We start from the raw sequence: 23,813 nt of genomic DNA, 5'->3' as shown, positions 1-23,813 counted from the left end.
CCCTTCCATGCAGGGCACTTGAATCTACTTGACTTGAAACACGCATGTGCGCGGGGAACTTTATGAGATAAAAGCATGTACACGAGCATTACAGTCCTTGCATTTTGTTAAACCTATTTTTATTTAAATTTCTTGTATCTTTTTAAGCACAAATAACGCCTGAAAATTTTATTCTAAATAATTATATAATTGAACATGAAAATTGCGTTTGAACATACAAGGTATAAATGTTTCTAAAAATTATTAATTCATTTTATATTACTATATTCCTGAAATGAAGTCAAGACTATTGAGAAATAAAGGTCTACTAGTCATGTTATAAAAATATGAGCATTTACTAAGTAAACATGATAATAATTTCAGAGGCATTCATGGCTATCGATTAAACTCAATCCGTTTGTTTTTCGTGTAAATCACTTCATCAAAAGCTGAGCATCATCACACACATATCATTTAAAGTTCATTAGGCATATCTGTTATGATAATTAGACTTAGATTGGGTGCAATATTCACTTAACGTCCTATAAATAATTATAAAACTAGTGGTTGTGATAACAAAAAAGCACATTCGTTGAATTGATATCATCCCCCCCCCGAATAAATTTCGTTTATTGATGGATACGATGTATGAAAATCTTTTGTATGAATTGCAGTTCTTATTGAGATATATAAAACCATAAAGTTTCATGTTGAAATCGTGTATAGTGTGTGAGATATAGCCATGTAAAGTTACACGATACAAAACAACAGAGGGGAATAGGTCTTATTTAAGAAAGAGGAGGGTTATGGTTCCTATGCATGGAAATTCACTCTACATCCATGAAGTTTCATGATGAAATCTGTCACCAATACTGAGATAAAGCCCCGAAAGGTTTGTGACAGACGGACATTATACAAAAACAACAAACGGCAATATCGCGCATTTAAAAACAATTTAGGGTTATAGTTCTTGTACATGGCACTTTTTTCTCATTAAAATCTTTTCACCCATGAAATTGTACATAGTTTTTTAGATATAGCACTGACAAGTTTATGACAGATGAGCATAGCACAAACACAACAAAGGGCAATAACTCATTGGCAAGAAAGTGTTGGGTCATGGTCCTGTGCATGGCACTTCTACTCGTGTATAGATATACTCCTATGAAGATGGGTGGAAATCTTACAAAAAATTACCAAGGGCAATGACTCTTATATAATAAAGTGTAAGGTTATGTTTCTTGTGCATGGCACTTGTCTTCAATACGATTTATAGACCTATGAAGTTTCATGTTGAAAGATATAGTGTCTGAAATATTGCCCTGAAAGATTTGTCAGACTTTGTGACTGACAAACTTCATCCGAAACTTTCTCTTAAGAAAGTAGAGGGTTACGATTCTTGTGCATGGTACTACTCCTCATTGATATATTTACACCCACAAAGTTTCATAGTGAAATCTTATAGTTTCTGAGATATTATCCTGAACAATTGTGTGCCAGACGTTTGTGACAGACGTACGGACAATGCAAAAACTATATCCTACGGACATCGGCGGGGGATAATATCAAACTCATATTACATATTATTATTTTTTATAAATATAGTAAGCATTTTATTATCCCGTGATTAATATACAAGTACATACATTACATAATGAAAGATTCATTATTGGCTTAATATATAATTCATGCAAAGAGCAACTCACGTTGAAAAATATATGGTAGTCATGTATTACACATGTAAGACGTAAAGAAACCTATAATCGTGTTGTCAAGATGATCGTGCATAACCGATTGAAGCGATCACGAGAATTAATAAAACAACTTACAGCTCACATTGAAAGTAATACTGATCTATATTGATGTTATATCCAGTATTTGTTAGCTCACCTGAGTACATAGTGCTAATGTGGATATTTAGGATACTGTATTGTCCGTCGTGCGAGCGCGCGTTAACTTTTTATTCTATCGACTTCTTCTTCTCAACTGCAAAGCAAGTTTTGATGAAACTCTCAAAAACTGTTCAAAATGTTAAGGTCCATTGCATATATTGGTAACCAAAGATAAAAAAGGTTTTAAATATGAAAACTTAAAAAAATATTCTCTGATGTGTAACATCGTCTATTGGTCCTCTTCTAAGTTTGTTCAGGTCAAGCTTCTAAGGTCCAAAATCGCCACTATCCGGGGATCATATGATTTATATTGATTTATATAGCTAAATGACTTTAAAATCTTAAATGACAAACTCCATGTCTGTGACATATATTGCACGAAACATCGTATGATGGTCTTCCACAAAGTGTGTTCAAATCATTCTTCTAATGTCAAATTTGGCCTTGCAAATGGGGTTACTACTTTCTCGTATGTGTATGTAGTGGAAATGTTTACGTCTTTTCCACTGAAACCGCAAGGGAAAGAGGTTCGGTATCTTGAATGTTATCTCGTATGGCGGTCATCAAACAACTATTTTCAATTCATGCAACCGGAATCAAATTTGTCGCCACCCTGTGGCAATTCGTTTGTAGGGCTAATTTTAGGCCGAATTTCGGTCCAATTCCCCTGCTAAAGGGAGTATGAATTTCCCTTCTTAAATTAAGTTCAAATTCCCCTAAAAATGAAATACTTCTTTTAGAATATCCATTTATTCGCGATCACTGGCTGTCTTGTAGCATGGGAAATCACTGAGATGACATACTGGATAGATTAGTTTGCCTGATTATCTCCCTTGGTATGAATTCGTATAATTAAATTAACACACTTATTGAAGTAAAATTGATTGTTTATCAAAAATGTTTGAAGAATTTTTCTTAAAATAGTTGCAATCTTTATTTAATCAATCCGCTTGGTACAATTGTTCGATATGTTTTTGGTGCCGAAAATTTAGTATTCTAAGTTTTTATAAGCGTTGTTAGACAATTTAATCACATTCCAGGTACGTTAACGATACCGTAATTATTTGTCGTTACAATATGAAGAAAATGGAGGCACATATAAAAAATTGGACTAATTTGAATCATTTTGTGTCGCTGTAACCTTCTTGACCATCAACTTTGATTTATTAGCAGATTTGTGGGGAAAATCGGTCGGTCTATTTAAAGGGGCCTTTTCACAGATTTTGGCATTTTTTAACTTATTCATTAAATGCTTTATATTGATAACTGTAAACATTGGATCGTAAAAGCTCCAGTAAAAAATCAAGAATAAAATTAAAAAAAGGAAAAAACATTGCCCGGAGCAGGTTTCGAACCAGTGACCCCTGGAGTCCTGCCAGAGTCCTGAAGTAAAAACGCTTTAGCCTACTGAGCTATTCCGCCGAGTACACATACTTGACGGTATTTAATACGTTATATAAGCAATCTTCGTAGTTTCACAAAATTTAACGACAAAAACAGAACTCTCCAAATTATTCAATCGTTTCGCGTTGCAACGCTTTATAATTTTTAGGTTTTAAAATCGTCAAAAGATGCATATAATGGCTATATTAGACCATGGTAAATGTTCAGTATTACTGTTTCCTTACAAATATCATAACTAAAACGAAAATGTGCGAATCTGAAACAACTTTTTTCAATTTTTTCAATTTACCAAAGCGTGAAAAGATCCCTTTAAAGGCCATGTTTATGTGTACAGTGTAGCCTGTAGGTACAGTCAGACGGGTAATTATTTTATAAACAAGACTCTTGGATAGCATGTTACGGCAGTCTTTTAGAACGTCCGTGCAGTTGTAAGCTATAATGTATTTAAATGAATAGAACGTACGTGCACTTGTAAACAATAATTTTTTTAGATACACTGTAGACAGAACAGATTGAATAATCAAATGCTCATTTCATGTTTGTGTACAAGATACAGGACACAAACGAATAATTATTAATAACATGACCGAAAATATATACCAGTATTAAAGTAATTTGGCCATATTTTCTTAAACTACCCCATAAACAATACCGACAGAATTGCCGATGAAGAACGAAACACAATAAACTATCGTTCTCAAATACAATTAAAATTTCTATGCTAGATAATTAAAATGAACCTTATTTAAGCCACTTAACCGTTAAGTATTGGCCAAAACATGCCGATCGTCGGAGAATAAACGAAGAGGCGCATAGGTTGATAGTTTTCACTTATTTCTGTACCCATGACAACCACACTTTTAGTCTGATAAAAAAATAATTTGTTCATTCCCATGTGGCTCTCTACTTGCTGAGCTTCATAAACTTTTTGCGTTATTGCAGGATTTAGATCTTTCGACGGACAAACGAATGTAAAGACAAAAATGGAATAACATGCATGTCCCCCATATGGCCCTCTATCCACATTACGCTTTTAATCAATTTCAGTTATTTGTAAGTAATGGCATGATCCAGATTTTAGTAATTACAAATTCCTGTAATCAAGTCAATCACAGTTCGGTCTGACGAAACAATCAAATAATGCGTGCATTTGCATTTCTCATATGGCTCTATTAACAAGCTGAGTTGCATCAACGTGGTGAAGTATTGTTTGAGATATTACCGGATCCATATTTTTTGGACGGACAGACGAACAAAAATGAAATGACGTGCATTTCTAATATTCTCCATATGCCCCTCAATCCACATACTTTTTTTCATCAATTTAGCTTTAGTAATGTTTATTTTTTTTATCGCAAGATTCAGATGTTTTGGACGGGCCGACGGATGAACAAACACAAAAAAAACTGAAAAAAAAAACGTGCGTATATGTACAGCATGGACCTTTGTCCACATAACAATATTTGTTAGTTATCGCATGTTTGAGTTTTGAGTTGTTCATGTATATATGAAACAATAGCATATGTAGCCATAGCAACCACAATTTTTGTCTGACGCACAAACGGGCCCTCTATCCACATACAAAGGTCACCAACCTACAGCGGTAGGTACATGTAATCAACCTACAGTATAATGTAGAGGTCATCAACATTCAGTGCTTTGTAATTCGATACCGTTGATGAGCAGATAAACTGAATGTCGAAAACATAATCACTTAATCACGCCGGGTATGCGAATACTTCGTTTACGGATGGCACTTCACTAACAGAGAACAACAAACGCCACGCGCTAGAGGTAAGTTCCTCTGTTTTATTTAAAGTTATATTCTAAAGATTAGTTTTTAAGACAAGACACATGGTCGAGTTGATAAATGGTGTATCCTTTTGTATTGGGAATACACAATTTCACGGAAGAATGGTACAGTTTTGCCCAAAAAATAGAAAATTCGATCGGAAAACAGCATAAACTGAATGAACAGCAAACATTTTAACAAAATAAAACTACTTAGAATTATTGCAAGAAATTGTTTGATATTCCAGCATGTAGAGTAATCACTGTACTTCAAATACTGAAATTTTGATAGCATTCAATGAAATATAAACAAAGATAGTGCATGTTGTTATAGGTGGCATACATAAAGTTGAAGCCACTTTGTTTACCGATAAAGGGCACTTCAGATTACGGAGACTTTCAACAAAGCGGGCACTCTAATAACTGAGTTTTATCTTCTATCTTAAATGCATTTATTTATATTATGGCTATTCATACGAAACATTTGAAAATATATTTTTCAAAAATCACATTACTATTAATTTATACTATGTTTATTATAATTGCAATTTTCAAATAAGATAATATTTATTATTAAATAAATGTGTACGGATAATGCGGATCAACACAATCGTGTTTAATTTTACTTATAGCAGGGCTCTAGATAACGGTAGTGAAGGGGTCTTTATGAGGCAAATACACATTTGTTCTTCATAAAATCCTATGTCGGTTGTGCTTATTTGAATCGCATCATCAAGACGATACTTATGCGTTGCAACAAAATTAAAAAGAGAATGGAAGCCCTTCTTATAGGGAGCAATTCCCTTTACGCAACGCTAACGTTTGCTCGAAGTGCGATTCACCTGACCCTAAATCACTGTATTGGTTGAGTTTTAAGAATCACGGTTAAAATTAAATCGTAAAAACAACTGATTCTGGAAAAAAGGAATGCGTACATAAAATGTTTAAATGTCATATTATGGAGTCAGTACTTAGTATACCCCCACAAACGAAGTTTAGGGTGCTATATTGGATAGAACTTCATATGCAGCATGTGTTGTGTTTATATTAAAAACAAAGACGGATATGCATAATTTTTACACCACTGTCGTGTGATTATATCAACCCCGCCCGTTCTTTTATTGCTATTTTCGTTTATTGGCATTGAGCCAAAAAGTTCCAATAGAATTTCGAACCTGCATCGCTGCTGATATTAATCTCTGAGAGGCAGTTTAAGCAGAGTGATTATTCATGACATGCTATCTAATATATAAGTAAATAGCCTTAGTACCTTCATTTGGACATAAAGATAAATGCTTTAGATCAACCGCTTAGAACGTAATTTAAAATATATGGCCATATAGATTTTACTCATAAGACATATCCAATTTGTTTAACATTTATCTTTCACATTTATACCAAATCATAATCATATTTCAAAGGGATAAGAACATGCTTCGGTAATTCGTTTTTTATTTGCGTACTAAGTACATACATTTTTATTTATTGCCTGCTTACTTTAACAGTATTCCACAGCGAATTCTGCATTTTTGATTCACAAAAAACGAGTGTGTTATATCTGGAAAAAAGTGTCTAGATGTCGGGAAACGAAGTGCCATTGTTTTTTAGATGATCGGTAAACGAAGTGCAGATGAAAAATGTGCATGCGACATTTGAATTTTCTCAAATACATTAGTAAACTAAAATGTAACATGTTGTAACATTACTGGATATATTGATCTTTTATTTCGAATTGTAAGCACGTTCTTGATTTATTTCCAAGTATGTTTATTTTGTTTAAATATGTACTGATAATTCAATTCATGCTGATTATCGATGGACTTTTATCGTGTTTTTTTTAATAATTCACCGTTTTCGAGAATTTCTTTCTTCGCAATACGAAGTAATATACCATTAATCACCCAAACAATGTTCTGTGTCTAAAAACCAAATAAACAGAACATAAATACAAAAAAAGCTGAAGAACTCACCTCTCGCGCGTGGCGTTTGTTGTTCTCTGTAAGTGAAGTGCCATCCGTAAACGAAGTATTCGCATACCCGGCGTGTTAATGTGAATAATGCCTGATTGGGTTCGGATTCTAAAAAGAAAAGCACACGCACACATTTGTAATTGCACTCCTATCCCGAAACATCGGGGTCCGAATTCACCTGTCCATTCTAATATAGAAGAATATACATTTAATTCTTTACATTACATGTTTTTAGTAAATAAAAATTTCAAAAACATTTGTTATTTAACAATTAGAAAATTGTTGGCAAAAGCAGGGGTAATCACTGTGGGTAGATAGAATGAAGATGATACTACTAGCAGCTGGCGAGCCTGTTTATCTCCCTTGGTATAAATACAATTATCAGTGGAAAAAGCATGTTTCCCGATTCAAGAGTAATTCTGAAGAATACAAGAAGTATGTTTTAACGTTTCGAATGAAAATCATAATGCGTTTACAATGTACATGCTGAGGGCCCTCGGGCTACGCTTTTTCATATTTTTATTTGGTAAATTGGTAACAAATTCGATAATATAATATTAATGTACAGTATGCAGGTTTAATAACAATTAAATAAATTACTGTTAATATATGTTCATTTAGTTTGAGATATAAGTTTAACTTAAACAATAACTGTCGATACAAAACTGCCCATCTGGATATTACAGTAAATGCCTCCTGATATGGTAAAGGGATCTTTTCACGCTTTGGTAAATTGACAAAATTGAAAAAAGTTGTTTCAGATTCGTAAGTTTTCGTTTTAGTTATGATATTTGTGAGGAAACAGTAATACTGAACATTAACCATGTTCTAATATAGCCATTATATGCATCTTTTGACGATTTTAAAACCTAACAATTATAAAGCGTTGCAACGCGAAACGATTGAATAATTTGGAGAGTTCTGTTTTTGTCGTTAAATTTTGTGAAACTACGAAGATTGCTTATATAAAGTATAAAATACGTCAAAAATGTGTACTCGGCGGAATAGCTCAGTAGGCTAAAGCGTTTTTACTTCAGGACTCTGGCAGGACTCCAGGGGTCACTGGTTCGAAACCTGCTCCGAGCAATGTTCTTTTCCTTTTTTATTTTTTTTCTTGATTTTTTACTGGAGCTTTTATGATCCAATGTTTACATTTATCAATATAAAGCATTTAATGAATAATTTAAAAAAATGCCAAAATCTGTGAAAAGGCCCCTTTAAGACCACATGTAGAAAATACGGTCGGTTTATTTGACGGTCATGGAAATTCGATCAAAGGTGCGATATAAATACTGTAATAGAATCCAGAGTTTGTTTTATAGGCCGCCATATACAAAACTGCCCATCTGGATATTACAGTAAATGCCTCCTGATATGGTGAGACCAAATGTAGAAAATACGGTCGGTTTATTTGACGGTCATGGAAATTCGATCAAAGGTGCGATATAAATACTGTAATAGAATCCAGAGTTTGTTTTATAGGCCGCCATGTGATCAGAATAGAACGAATAACAAACAAACAAATTTCATGTTTATGTACCAAATACAGTACACACAATTCTTGACCGAATTAAAGTACACACAGTGCTTGACCGAATTTAAGTATAACCTGGCTCTGGTTCTATGTCATTTTATTGCCTTTGTATCTGTATTTAAAAACGATGACATTTTGGGAAAAACATCAGCAAATAAACAAAAACATGTTATAAACTGAACACGCGAAGGCCAGAAAATAGCAATAGCATTTAGATATAGTTTGAATCAGTTGTATTTATTTCATGCAGAATTGTATGTAAAGTGTGTAACTGCAGTTAAGTCATTTTAAAACCGCGTTACGTTATATATGCTGCAGCATGTACATAACTAATTTCCATATGCATCTAATTGTATTAGCTTAGCCAATGTATACGCATCACGCCTAATGTCAAGGCATCAGTTTTTATTCCACGCGTCTTGCATATGTAAAACAAAACTTAAACTGCATTTTTTTATTGAGAACATTGTACATGCACCGATATAAAAACATGATAATTATTGTCGAATGCAAAAGTGACCGCCCCATAGAAACGTTCTACTACACTTGGAGACTTTTCTAACGCAACATTTTCCATACTTGAATATCTAAATCACGAGGAAACATTTTGATTTTAAAGTTTACAGGGGATGATGAGTTATCATTTGACTACCGGTACGTTCTTTGCAAGCTCACGATAAAATTATTCGTCCATGACGATCGGACGCTTTAGCACGTGTGGAAGATGTGGTTTCAGCATTATGCAAGAGGGAAGTTAAATTGAAACGCGATATACAGGTAGTTCTAATTGTATTCAATTTCACCATTCTCAGTGGGTTTTTTACTCTATGAACACATAAATAAATTCGAAAAATCTTTACTCATAACTGAGATATCCAAGTTTGAAAAAAAATTGCGTTAGAAAAGTCTCAACGTGTATGATCCACCATGACCCTAGCTATTGAATCGTCTTTACTAATTATATCAGGTAGAAAAGGTTTAACAAAGAAATATTGACTCAGCGGAATTAGAACTCGAGCCCTTTTTTCGCAGAACACGATGTGCTTGTCGCTGCGCCACGCTGTCTTTAATGAAGGGCTGCAAATTATAAACCCTTATGCTAGAACTACGCGTATTTGCCAAAATATTGAGGAAGGGGGTAACTGTACAGACGCTGATATTATTTTACCGACCTCGAATGATGCCTCGACTGTTCATGAACTAACTAACAGTATTTTCACTTTTTTTTATCATACATGTATATTCTTTGTCAAATCCATGGCAATTACTTTATTATAAGTCGTCATTTCACCTAACTATTAACAAGTCACTTAGAATAGCCGTTAGATCAGAGGTCTATCATATAAGAATATTATTGATACGTCTTTGATTAGATCTGTACAGAAACATAAGGTAAATTTTGAAGTTCAGCATCTAAATAAGTGCGATCGAAAAAAGTCGGTTAGAAGTAGGCTTTGTCATTAAACTTTTTCCACTATAAATATAATACAGTTGAACATGTCAGTAAATGCACTGATTAACGCGCAAGTGCAGACTCACATGTCAGCTGACTTAAACAAACAAATACAAACTGGATTTATTTGGTTTAAACAAATCAGACCGGTTAGAATTGAAACCCAATTTAATGGTAAAATGTATCTTAATGTCGGAACGCAGTCTGACATCCCCAAATAGACAACCAATAGCAGGCTTCTTATGATGTTGCGTCATATAATCATTATGTTTACACTACGCAGAGTGTAATGGAGGCATAACAAACTATCTTTCATTTAAAGATTTCTTGTGCACGTATTAAACAATCGGATAAAAATGCGGATCAGCAGGCTTTTGTGTCAACAAGTTGCCAAAATGGTGGAGCGTTATTCAAAGTACAACCCTTCATCTTTATCAATGGATACGCTTCTAGACTTCGGTATGAATCGATTTATTGATAACTTAACGCATCTCAGTTCGTTACAGTTACTGAACCTTGTTTCAACTTAAATACTATTGTATGAAAATGAAGAAATATTGATATCATGTGCATTTAGTTAAGATAATGACTGTTCCACTATTATATATTGGTAAAATGTGTTACTTCTAAGATTGTTATGTCGTTTTTCCTTATATTCGAAAGTGAAAGTTGACGGTTGGTTATATTATTATACAAATAAGGTGAAGGCCATATGCTTCCGATCGGCTTCCGGTGTACAAAGAAGTTTACCCAATAAGAAAAACAATTAGTGTTTTGTGTATGTCAGAGAATTGGCAACATGTTCCGACCATTGGTGTTAAATTTTAGAGCCTTTTGGAAGCGAACACATGTGTTAAAAGTTGCTCCAAATGATTTGTTTTCAATCACAACGTCGTTAACTTGTCACTCACGTAAACAAAATGTCAGATTTGCATCATCATCTAATGATGATCATTTTATCAAACATGGCATGTCCAAAGTATTTTGTGACAAATATGATGAATATGCTATTTACAATCCAGCACCTCTTTCTTTGAATGAACTATCTGAGTTTGGTAAGAGACTTCTTTTAATTTGTCTTCTTTTAAGTGTGAAGAATTTACACTGCTTTCTAACACAGACAGCAGTATCATAAATTTGCCCCCCCCCCCCCCCCCCCCCCCGGGACCCTACCCCCCCCCCCGGGACCCTACCCCCCCCCCCTAACCTTCGCATAAGTAATATATATACACAATGTATGAAACGCACTATATGCCTATTGGGGGGGGGGGTAGGGTCCCTGGGGAGGGGGCAAATTTAAATTTATGTTACTGCTGCCTGTGCTTTCTAAAAGGAATAGACATGTGCTGAAACTCACATGTTTGCCATTGTAATTAAATGTTTTACTAATAATAATAAGTGCAAGCTAGTCATATGTCAGCATTAAGTTTAAATAAAAAGCCAATTGTTACAAGGTATAATTAATTTTACCAGCAACCTAATTTCCGCTATTTATTAAAAATATTAAAAATATAACAAGAATGTGCAACATAAAAGATTATTGTTGTAAAAGGTGCTTTATATTGTTGCCTTCTATTCTGCATGGTGACAGGTGAAGTATTGATAATGGCGTTGAGTCCTTATTCATCAACTGGGCCAGTAGGAGTGATATAGATTAAACTTGTCATCTAATATGTACCAAACTTTCAATGTAATGAACCATACTAATCTTAAAAGTTATAATGTGGGACAGGTCAGACTGAGTAAACTAGAGTTCTTGCTTTTTTTCTATGAAATTTTGTTTGTAAAAATCCATTTCACAGCATATATAGGATGATTATTTTTCATCAAGTCTTAATACAAACTTTAAGAGGCACATCAAGTATTTCCCCTTTTTATAAAGACATAAGATTATTTTTAGCAATTAATATTTCTCCTTTCAAGCAGATGTTGATTAAGTTACACAGTTGCATGGCTGTGTATGTTGAGAAAACTGGAAGCAATATCAAAATGATGTATTTTGATATACATCCCCTTGGACTCAACCAAGACATCCGAATTAAATTAGAATTGTACACTTACATGTATAAAGTCCTTTTATATAGGGTTTGCAGGTTCATATATTATATGGAACAAAGTTTACACAATTTATTATCCCTTGTTCGTGAAATAGTACACAAATGGCCTGTTTATGCCTTGAACGGCAATAATGCAAAAACAGATTAAAGTTACAGGAATTAAATTTTTGTTTATTTATCAAAATCCCAGATAATTTTCTAAATTTTGCATGTGTTTAATTTCCAAGCAGTAACTGTTTACCTATTACCGGTACCTGTTGATATCATAGATAACTGGCTATTACTGTTAGTACTCTGTGTAAACAAGAAATTCTTTAATGTATAAAGTATATGTATTAAGTGGGAAACCGGTTGGATTCGTGATATTGGAACTTTGTCATATACTGCCATTTTTAGCGAATTTTAGATAAAGGTTAAGTGCATCTGTTATCTATATAGGTGAATGCCTCAATGTTTGGACTCATCATGCGTTTTAAGGTGACACTTAGAATGGTTTATGTTTACATCATTTACAATATGTTACATGTATTCCATGTATTTATAATACTTTGATTTATTTATATGGCTAATGTACGTTTTGCCACATTTGTTAATTGTGCAGTTACTACAGCTTTGTTATAAAATACCTCCCTTAACATTCTTGTATTAGGCAATGGCTTGTTTTGTGGAGCCCAATTAAAGTTATACAATCAAAATGATGTCTGACAGTGACGTTGATGTAGAATGTGTACATATACACAATATCCTAGTGCCCTTTTTATCTTATTGATGAAACAACACCTGTTTAGTGAATTTAGTTTGTAATGTCCATTTGTCACTCTTTCTATTTCATATATACTATTGTAGTTTACCTTGAAATTTTTATGTCCCCCACTATAGTAGTGGGGGACATATTGTTTTTGCCCTGTTTGTTTGTTGGTCTGTCTGTTGGTCTGTTGATCTGTCTGTTTGCGCCAACTTTAACATTTTGCAATAACTTTTGCTATATTGAAGATAGCAACTTCATATTTGGCATGCATGTGTATCTCATGAAGCTGCACATTTTGAGTGGTGAAAGGTCAAGGTCATCCTTCAAGGTCAGAGGTCAAATATATGTGGCCAAAAGCGCTCATTTTATGAATACTTTTGCAATATTGAAGATAGCAACTTGATATTTGGCATGCATGTGTATCTCATGGAGCTGCACATTTGAGTGGTGAAAGGTCAAGGTCATCCTTCAAGGTCAGAGGTCAATTATATGTGGCCAAAATCGCTCATTTTATTAATACTTTTGCAATATTGAAGATAGCAACTTGATATTTGGCATGCATGTGCATCTCATGGAGCTGCTCATTTTGAGTGGTGAAAGGTCAAGGTCATCCTTCAAGGTCAGAGGTCAAATATATGTGGCCCAAATCGCTTATTTTATGAATACTTTTGCAATATTGAAGATAGCAACTTGATATTTGGCATGCATGTGTATCTCATGGAGCTGCACATTTTGAGTGGTGAAAGGTCAAGGTCAAGGTCATCCTTCACAAGGTCAAGGTCATCCTACAATGTCAAACATCATATAGGGGGACATTGTGTTTCACAAACACATCTTGTTAACTTAAAATTATCCAATAAGTCAAAGTGTGTTTCATTTGTCAAATCAGATCACCCATACGATTATCAGCTACCCCTGGTACATAAAATCACATTCACACTAATATCTGGTGAGATTCCCAATTTCATGGTTTAGATCATACATGTATTCCTAAACTGATTTTGAGAAAATGAAACATTCCCGTTATTTTGGGGAATTTTAGTGTTAGTTTACTAAGAAGTACATGTATTTTAGTGTTAGTTTACTATTAAGAAGTACATGTACCGGTATGAAAAAAAAATTATTGCTTGATTTATAATTTTAAATTATTGTTGATCAAACAAACTTACATAACACAGAAATATAACATAAATATAGATCTACTTAAAATAAAGATATCAGTTAAATGGATTTTACAACCTAAATCTTTCCTTCTATTATTAACAACTCTAATTCAAAACATCTTAATGTTGAACCATCAATTGCGAATTGTGTGACTGTTGAAAAAAACAACAGGTCTTTGCCTGGCTATTATGGGAGAATGCAATTTCAGGATTTGGAATTTAGCCCCCAAAATTCGCTGATTTTCAAAAAACTAATTTAATATAAATCATTATAATAATTCAAATAGGAAAAATATCATATATATTATAGTTAAATATCTTTTAGATGTAATTGAAATAAAATTGAGATATCATAATCATAAGACACTTGTTTAAAAAAAAATCAAATTGGGAATTCATTTTTTAACCATTTTGCCTTACGAACAGGTTCGTTTCAATGACCTTTGGATATGCCAGGAGAAGTCCTGAACAAGATACATTTATCCATAGAGAATGTTTTCACAAAGATTAGTCCTGAATTCTACTGTCTGTTATTTCAAATATACCACCTGTATTGGCCAGAAAAAAGGTATTGACATGACAAGTAGATTTTACCTTTATATAACTTTTATGATATTTCTGATTGTGTATAACAAGTTTTCCTTTTATCTATTGTAAATGTGTTACAAGTAAATTTCTTGCCAATTAGCAAACATCTGGATTATGCAATATGTATCACATCATATTCAACCTTCCTTTAAAATAGTGGTGTTTATCATCTGTTACATTTTACAACAAATGTTTTCTGTATTGATTTGCTTTATTCAATTGGTAATGCCTAAGCATTGATTAGAACTAACATATGACTGCATATAAATGTACATGTATCAGAGTTCTAGTTAAACTACATATAAGTTTAAGTCACAATTGCATTCCTGTTGACTTTGATATAAATAAGGTCATCTGAACTTTCAATGTTTGTCCTTAGCCTAGTTTGAAGTATGTCTGGCTTCTCCAGATAGTCTTCCTCTCAGTATCTTGGTCTACCATCTTTATCTGTGATCTGCTGACTGAGAACTTGCTTATTGCAGTTTTGCTGTCCAATAGGTGTGTCAATTATTACTGCTTAGAGTGTGGCCCACTGTGTTCACAGCATAGTGCCAGTACCCACGTGTATGATACCAGGCATTATGTGTTGTACTGGTAATTAAATTAAGAAGGATCAAACTTGGTCTTTAATTTAATCGTGTTAATTGGTGCATAGTAATTGGTAAATTTAATATATTGTTAGTTACATAATTGTTGTTTCCGCTTAAGTTCTTATTTTCAAGCATCCATTCAGCGTATATTACACATAAAACAGTAACTGTTTGTTACTGTATAAAATTGTCAATAGCCAATAAACGAGAACATAGAAAAATCAAAGCGCTGAAGACACTGAATTTGTTTGCTGTTATGTAATCTTAGACGCAACTCAGTCTTCAAAATTATGTTATACAGCTTTTTACATCGCAAGTTTAAAATGACCACAACCAATTCAAATTTATATGTGTCTTAAAGCACACAGGTCGAGATGTGTTTTTTTTTTCAAATCATTGATACAGCTAATCAGTGTGCACAGGCTAATCTTATTTGACATGCATTAAGCCCTGTTTTCCCTGAAAGCAGCCAATATGTACAGATTTCAATGATAAACACTAGACTGGCCAACGTTGTCTTACAAGCTGTTAAATACTTTTGAATACATACACACTATGTAGTATACCAGTGGGAACTATAAACAGGCAGATGCCGTGGTTAGAGTAGACGCTCCTAAGCATTCGTTGTCTGCTTAATTTTACTGCAGTTATCCATACAGGCAGTCACGGGTTACGGTTCCTAGCGTAGTTAAGCCCATACTGATTCGCAAAATTGTCTCTACATTATTTGTGAGCTAACGCTCACAAATAATGATAGAGGGATAAAAAAAGGATAGAACATATGTTAAAAGGGTGGAGCATTACATGGAACGGAGGGACACCTTGCCATTCATTTTCTAGCTAAATCCCTAACTATGGTACTACAAATATTTAGCTTAAATTATTTCTAATTAATTATTTTTAATTAGGTAACTGATAGAAAACTCAGAGGCTTTTTTTCTTGATTTGGGGAAAGTGCCTGGCCTTTCATTTGTGGGAAAAATATAGACAAAACTGAAAAAGGGAAGAAATTTCCCAAAGTAAGTTTGAAATTTGGGGAAAATTGCATCATTTCAAAGAAGAGGAAAGGGCCTTTCTCTTTGGGGAAGGGGCCTATATAAGGCCCTTGCTAAAGAAGGAAAAAAAGCCTTGAAACTACATTGTACTATCAAACTTTTAAAGCAGAATGGTACAGTTTGCTGTGTAAGGACTGCTGTTGTTACGTTTTTTTTCTAGAGTTATCTAGAGGTAAATTTGAAATTTCAATCATGGCAAGTGTGTCAGGGATCAAGTTCACAGATTCCTTTGGACTTAAACTAAATGTGTATGATGATAATCACATGTGATGTCATGTCTAAATTGGTATTGGGTTATCTTGTTCTGGGTTATCTTGTCCTTCTTATAGTCTGGCCTTGAGTTAGTTAAACAAATAACGGGTCAAAGATTAAGAGAAACAGATTAAAAAGGACTAGTGTCCTAGTTAACTGGCAAAGATGTCATTAAACACATTTTTTGCTGTTGCTGAAGCATGCATTTGATCAGCTGTTAAAGGTCTATTAAAGGGACTTGTGCAATGTTAACAGAATAACAAATTGACTATTTATATGAGAAAAAAAATAACCCAATACACAACTATTTTATTAGAAACAATCAGGATGACATTTTGATTAAGGCAATTCTTTTTAGTCTTTATGTCTCCAGTATTTGTTTAAGTAGATTTTACCAAATTTTAATCACCAACACTGCTAGCTACATGTACATCTTTGTGATTCACAGTTGTTTAACAATTATGTCCTTTCACTATTTAACCACAACACTTAAACCTTAACCTTGATCATAATTCTCATATTTACTTTAACCCTTTCCCACTTAAAAGCTAAGTGAAAATGGCTATATGCAAACAGCATAAAACCAGAACAGCCTGTGAGTAACTTGCAGTCTGTTCAGGTTTTATGCTGTTTGCTTCTCATTAGTAGCTAAGGGTTGGAACTGAAACCTTTAAAACTTAGATCTAGTAAGACAAAGGTCTTTAATTAAATGTAACTTTCTAAGGGACTACAAATGCGTTAAAATACATATACAAGTGGTAAAGGGTTAAATGGCTATTAGTTCTTGGTAAACTAGCAGCAGCAAAACATTGGGCCTGATGGTGTACTTATCCAGCTATGTATTTAGTAAGAAAATGCCTGGGGGGCCTAAACAGGGGCCAGGTGTCTGAAAAGGGACAGGGGTATTTCTTTTGTTAAAAAATTGCAGTATGATAAACGTTGCACACTTTAAGTGACTTTATTTGCTGTTTTCACTTGAAAAGTAATTAAGTAAAGTAGTAATATACAATCATCTATGCAGCCTATATGCTTTTTGGTCTGTTCGTTAATACAAAAATAATTTAGTATAAATATCAAGTAAAACTGCATGTTATTCTATAAAATATTCAATTGGAAATAAAAACAAGTTTGATGTGTCTGTAATAACACTTGTATTGACAAAGGAAAAATGGACACAAAATGGTGTAACAAATTTTAAAAGTTTGTTGCATTAAAACGGAATTTGACCACATAATTTAGAAGGGTGGGGCTAAAATGGGAAGAACCCCTCTCCCTTCACCCACAGATTCTTGTTGTAAGTTTCCTGCTATATTTCAACAGAAAATATAATTATGCTAAAGAGAAATTTTCTCTTGATTGAATTGGTGTAAATAATTATAATCATCATAGAATAATACATTTCTTGATTTCTATGTCTTTTTTTTCTAGGCTCCAAGACTGGTACAGAAGAATCATCATTTGAGTTCCTGCGAGATGAGCTACTGGTGCGTCTCGCCAACATCATGAAGGAGTTCAACCTTCTACCAGTCATCTTCCAGCAACGGGGCTCGGTCGCCATGGTGAAAAACTGGTAATCAATATTTCTATTTGGTAACCGTTTGTTTTTGCTCCTGTAAATAAGAGCAAAAATAAAAATAAAAACTACCTTGTGCAGTGTTCTGGTTACCTGGAGGTCGTCCTGCTGTAGAGCTTGGTTTAGTTTGTGGACAACCTGCAGAGGTGACAGTTGTGTTGTTTGATGTTCATGTTGTTTCTGTTTCTAGTAGGCTTCGTTTCCAACCCTAAGGTATTGATGAGCAGCAAACTGAATAAAACATGAACAGACTCATAGCTGTTCTAGTTCTATGCTGGTTGCATACAGCCATTTTCATTTTGCTAGAATAGTGTGTGTTTTTTCCTTTTGTCTATGGTATGGTATAGAGAGATTATCAGGTATTATTTTGGAATATTTATGTTTTTAAATTGTATTGAATTAACAATTTTATTTTAGCACAAAATGCAAAAACATACCAGTAACTGTATAGAACTTAACATGCAGTCAGCTTATTACATGTGTGTTAATGCTTTTAAATGTTAAAGAAATATACAGAGAAACTTTAAACAGCTTAAGCTTTGGCCTTACTCTATAGCATAGCTGTACAATAAGTCCTTCCTACATTCATGCCTTCATGCACCAATAAAGTGTTTTAAGTAATAGTTAAATCAGACAACTAAGATTGCGCAATTCTTTTACAATTTCCAGCACAGAGTCATTGCAAGGGATACTTTATGTAAGTCTTTTAAGTACTTCAACTAGAACATATAAGCCAAGCCTGATTTTATGTATTGCAGGTATCAACAAAGTTTCCTGGAAATCACCGAGTTTGAGAAGCTCAATGTCAAGGACAAACCAACATTAGCAAGGTATGTGTAAGATTTGAGGGAAAAAACCCAGACAGCTTTAGTAAAACAGCTGTCACTTGGTAAAATAGCGCTGTATTGGAATTAAATTAATGTGGTTTTGTCATTTGCTTATTTTATGTAAGAAATATGCATATTTTTTAAGTTTGAGGTTTTATGCCCAAGCCATGATAATATTGGAAGGGCATATATAGTGTAACCCCAGTCCGTGTGTTTGTTGGTATTGGACATTGCATGTCTGGCTTTTAATTTAACTTTGTAGTTCTTGATGAGATGTTGAAATAAATGTTTATAAAATGATAATCAAATCAAGACAACATGACCCTTGACACAACCACTAAGCTTGCTTTAAGGTCACACTGGACACTTGGGGTGTTTGCTTATTCATTATATGTATATTGTGAAAGCACATATTCATGTAGGCCTCATAATTTTGTCATAAATTATGGAATTTCAAATAAATTGGCGCAAATAATCATCATATCAAGACAATATGTCGTGCCACAACAATATGGCAACCTTAAAGGTCAAGGTCAGAATGGATACTTTTTACATTTTCCTTATATTTCTTCAGTGAAAGTACATTTTCATATCCTGCCAATACATTGTTGTGCATGATTGGATTTTGAAATAATTGAGACAAATGAACAACAATTTTGCTCACTTGAAGGTGAAGGTCAAAGTAGACACTTGAAGTTTGTGCCCCTGCATGGATTGACACTAACTTGGCACACATAATCATTATATCTGGATGATGTGGCAAATTAAACAACCACGTTGGTTGCTTCAAGGTCCAATTTTAACTTGATGTCTGCTTATTGTCCTTTTATGATATAAGTGACTGTTAGTTCTATTTCTTTGTAGTGCTTTGTCCAAATCTACATAATTTCTTAAAGGTCAGTGTCACATAAATGTATATGAAATAGGCTTTATGTGTAGCAACTGTTACAAGGACTTGCACATACATTCTGCATCAACTGTTCTCATTATTCATCAAACAAGACGCATTTCTGTGTCATGTGAAATATAGGGGGTCATCCGTGTCTTTCAGACTTATTTCTAGTTTCCTATTATATTATTTTGTTATAAATTGCTAAGTTATGGCAATATATACGTATTGCAATATGAAGCGCAATATTATAAATTGACCCTGGCCAAGAAGGATATAAATACTATAGAAAGATTTAACACATTGTTACACATCATACAATTGATCAAATTATCAAAATTGTGTTTCTGCATCTATGTTTTGATTTGTAAATGATGGTCAAAAGTTGAAAGATATACATACATGTACAAAGATTAGTTATGCTTTCTTTTGATTGTGAAAACTGTGATCACACTGTTTTAGGTCAGCCTAGATAAGCAATGGACAAGGTTCAGTACTTGTACTTTGTAACCAATCTACTTTCCAAGGTTCTGTTCTACTTAAGCCAAAATATTTTTTTTAGTTTTGAATACCAGGTTGTTTTTTAGACATATTAAAAATAAAATCAGCTTATTTTCTTCTTTTTGTAAAAATTTATTATTTCCTTATAATGAGTTAAAAAAAAATCGTATTTTGAAATAAATTTAGTCAGTAATTGTTTTAGATATCAACATGAAGGCTGTAAGGACATAACTGTTTTGAGAGAAAAAATATTACTGTGACACCATGTACTACTGTTTAAGTCTTTTGTTGTGTATTGAAACAATGGGGGCATACAAAAAGTGATTGCAATACAGTAAAAACTAGTGTTTAACACTTGTTGATTGCAATACAGTTAAAACTAGTGTTGCACACATGTTGATTGCAATACAGTTAAAACTAGTGTTTCACACTTGTTGATTGCAATTCAGTAAAAACTAGTGTTTCACATTTGTTGATTGAAATACAGTAAAAATTATTGTTTCACACTTGTTGATTGCAATACAGCAAAAACTAGTGTTTCACACTTGTTGATTGCAAAACAGTAAAAACTAGTGTTGCACACTTGTTGGTTATTATCTTAGACAAATCGAGAAATAATACAGTCTGTAACTTCTTCATTCAGTTGGTATGTTGAAAACCTCAAATCATCATTATCTTTGAGCTTTTTATAACTGCAAAACTACTAGAACATAACAGATCAGCTGTTCACGTGTGTTGTAATAAAATGCAGATGTGAACCTGATTTAATGAATGGTCCCATGGTCATACTGCTTTTGTGGATTTTAAGTTGGGAGCTTATCATGTTACACCTGACATGAAAATGTTGATTAAGTCTCCTTGAGCCCAGCATACTAGCAATTTGTCTTCAAGACCAGTTGTCTTTTTAATTCGACTTAATACATTAAGATTGCAATTGTGTACTTGATGTACACAATATAAGCGCCATAAACTGCGTTAAAAAGGTTTATAAGTGATAAATGTATTGCCTTTTTTTCTGCAATTTTTATGCCCCCCTTCGAAGAAGAGGGGGTGTATTGTTTTGCACATGTCGGTCGGTCCGTCGGTCCATCCACCAGATGGTTTCCGGATGATAACTCATGAACGCTTAGGCCTAGGATCATGAAACTTCAGAGGTACATTGATCATGACTGGCAGATGACCCCTATTGATTTTCAGGTCACTAGGTCAAAGGTCAAGGTCACAGTGACTCGAAACAGTTTAATGGTTTCCGGATGATAACTCAAGAATGCTTACACCTAGGATCATGAAACTTCATAAATACATTGATCATGACTGGCAGATGACCCCTATTGATTTTAAGGTCACTAGGTCAAAGGTCAAGGTCACAGTGACTCGAAATAGTAAAATGCTTTCCGGATGATAACTCAAGAATGCTTACGCCTAGGATCATGAAACTTCATAGGTACATTGATAATGACTGGCAGATGACCCCAATTAATTTTCAGGTCACTAGGTCAAAGGACAAGGTCACAGTGACTCGAAACAGTAAAATGGTTTCCTGATGATAACTCAAGAATTATAAGCCCTAGGATCATGAAACTTCATAGGTACATTGATCATGACTGGCAGATGACCCCTATTGATTTTCATGTCACTAGGTCAAAGGTTAAGGTCACAGTGACAAAAAACGTATTCAGACAATGACTGCCACTGCAACTGACAGCCCATATGGGGGGCATGCATGTTTTACAAACAGCCCTTGTCTATAATAGTGTCCTCTATTATTCAGGTTTTCTGAAACGTTGAACATCATCAGATCCCGCCACTCAAAGGTTGTGGAAACCATGGCAAAGGTATTTTTTAAACATTTACACAACAGCTAATTTTTTTGGTTGGTTGTTTGAACATAAACCCGGTACATAACACCTACTTTTATTGTCTGGTTGTTTGAACATATACACAACACTTACTTTTCTTGTCTGGATGCTTAATCATATGGCAAAGTTGTTGCTTGAACTTATAGACAACACCTACTTTTATGGTCTGATTGCTCAGCCATTTGGCAAAGGTAATGTTTGCACATACACGCAAAAGCTACTATTATTGTCTAGTTGCTCAGCCATACAATTGTGGTTTTGTCATAAATATTATTGCTTTTAACTTTTGCAAATATGTTTTGTAGAAACTTGTATAGTGGCCAATTCTTTGAGCCTCTTTTTATGACCCTGGTAGTGTGGCATATAGCAGTTGCACTGTCCATCAGTCTGTCAGTCTGTCCCGCATTTGGAAGTCCGGAGTTTTTTTTACGCAATGCTTTCAGATATTGAGATTATTTTTGGTATGTGAGTCTACCTACATGACCTACAGATGAAGTGTGTGTTTTGTACCCGTCCATTGGTTTTTGGAAAAGTTATGAGTCTTACTTTTTCTCTAAAAAACTGCTGTGCAACTTCAAGGAGCAGTATGTTTTACAAACACTGGTCTTCTTGATCACAAAATATTTGTTTTTGTTGTTGTGTCAGCTGAAGACATTTGGCTGTAGCTGTCACTATAATTTTAGCAGACTATCATTTAAGTGTTTTTGATATCATTGGTAAACTTAAGTGGAAAGAATATGAAAAAAGGTTAATTCTGGTTTCCAACATTACCACTTTTACCATAATTGAGTCTGGTTGACATTGAAATCGATAAATTATCTTTATCTGCTAGAATATAGAGTATTCATTTACAAATATTACCACTTTCAGACTATAGAATGATATAAATAAAATAATACTTTCATCATGCAGGGTGTTATGGAAATGAAGGATGCATTTGAAAATGAAAGCAAGAACTGTGATCAGCAGATAACATATTTCCTGGACAGATTCTACACAAACAGAATTGGGATACGAGTTTTGATAAATCAGCATTGTAAGTGATTGATTCAGTTTAATTTCATGTTGTTTATTGTTAGCTTACCTGAGCCTGCAGTGCTAGTTTATGGGCTTTTGTGACCAGCCTATGACTTTACATAATTTTTTTCTGCAAATGACATCTCTTCCAAAACTAATTGGTTAAGTTTTGATAAAGTTTTACCGTAACGTTCCTTGGACAGTCCTTACATAAGATATATGATAGGTTTACATCGATTTAAACTTAACAGTTGATTAACCATATTTACAGTAAGATGTGTAGATAAAGAGATCTTGGATTAAGTGGTGTTGTTCAATAGAAACTGACATCTTCCTGCTAGATATTTTTAACCAGGTTTTCAGAAGGAAAAAACTGGTTATTAGATTTGCGAATGTCGGCGGGCGGGTGGAACAAGCTTGTCCGGGCCATAACTTTGTCGTTAATTGTGAGATATTAAAATCATTTGGCATATTTGTTCACCATCATTGGACGATGTGCCGCGCGAAAGTATTACGTCGATATCTCCAAGGTCAAGTTCACACTTTGAGTTCAAAGGTCAAAAATGGCCATAAATGAGCTTTTCCAGGCCATAACTATGTCATTCATTGTGAGATTTTAAAATCATTTGGCGTATTTGTTCACCATCAATTGACGATGTGTCGCGCGAAAG

At 33.9% G+C, this 23,813-nt stretch overlaps 1 protein-coding gene across 2 annotated transcripts in view; it reads left to right on the top strand.

The window, feature by feature from the left end:
- Positions 1-10,194: 10,194 nt before the first annotated feature.
- The window catches only part of LOC127863616 (pyruvate dehydrogenase (acetyl-transferring) kinase isozyme 2, mitochondrial-like), a 29,962-nt gene continuing 16,343 nt past the window's right edge, over positions 10,195-23,813 (top strand). The window contains exons 1-5 of one of the 2 annotated variants that reach the window (XM_052403223.1): positions 10,195-10,482; positions 17,905-18,046; positions 18,808-18,879; positions 22,038-22,101; positions 23,038-23,161. In XM_052403223.1, the coding sequence (XP_052259183.1) occupies positions 10,380-10,482; positions 17,905-18,046; positions 18,808-18,879; positions 22,038-22,101; positions 23,038-23,161 (505 nt within the window). In that variant the 5' untranslated portion in view covers positions 10,195-10,379. Of the gene's footprint in view, positions 10,483-10,732; positions 11,079-17,904; positions 18,047-18,807; positions 18,880-22,037; positions 22,102-23,037; positions 23,162-23,813 lie in introns of those variants that run through there. The other variant, XM_052403222.1, reaches the window with a different exon arrangement.

Source organism: Dreissena polymorpha, unplaced genomic scaffold (assembly GCF_020536995.1).
Source record: "Dreissena polymorpha isolate Duluth1 unplaced genomic scaffold, UMN_Dpol_1.0 chrUn020, whole genome shotgun sequence".
Lineage (NCBI taxonomy): Eukaryota > Metazoa > Mollusca > Bivalvia > Myida > Dreissenidae > Dreissena > Dreissena polymorpha.
This window is presented reverse-complemented; position numbering and strand designations above follow the sequence as displayed.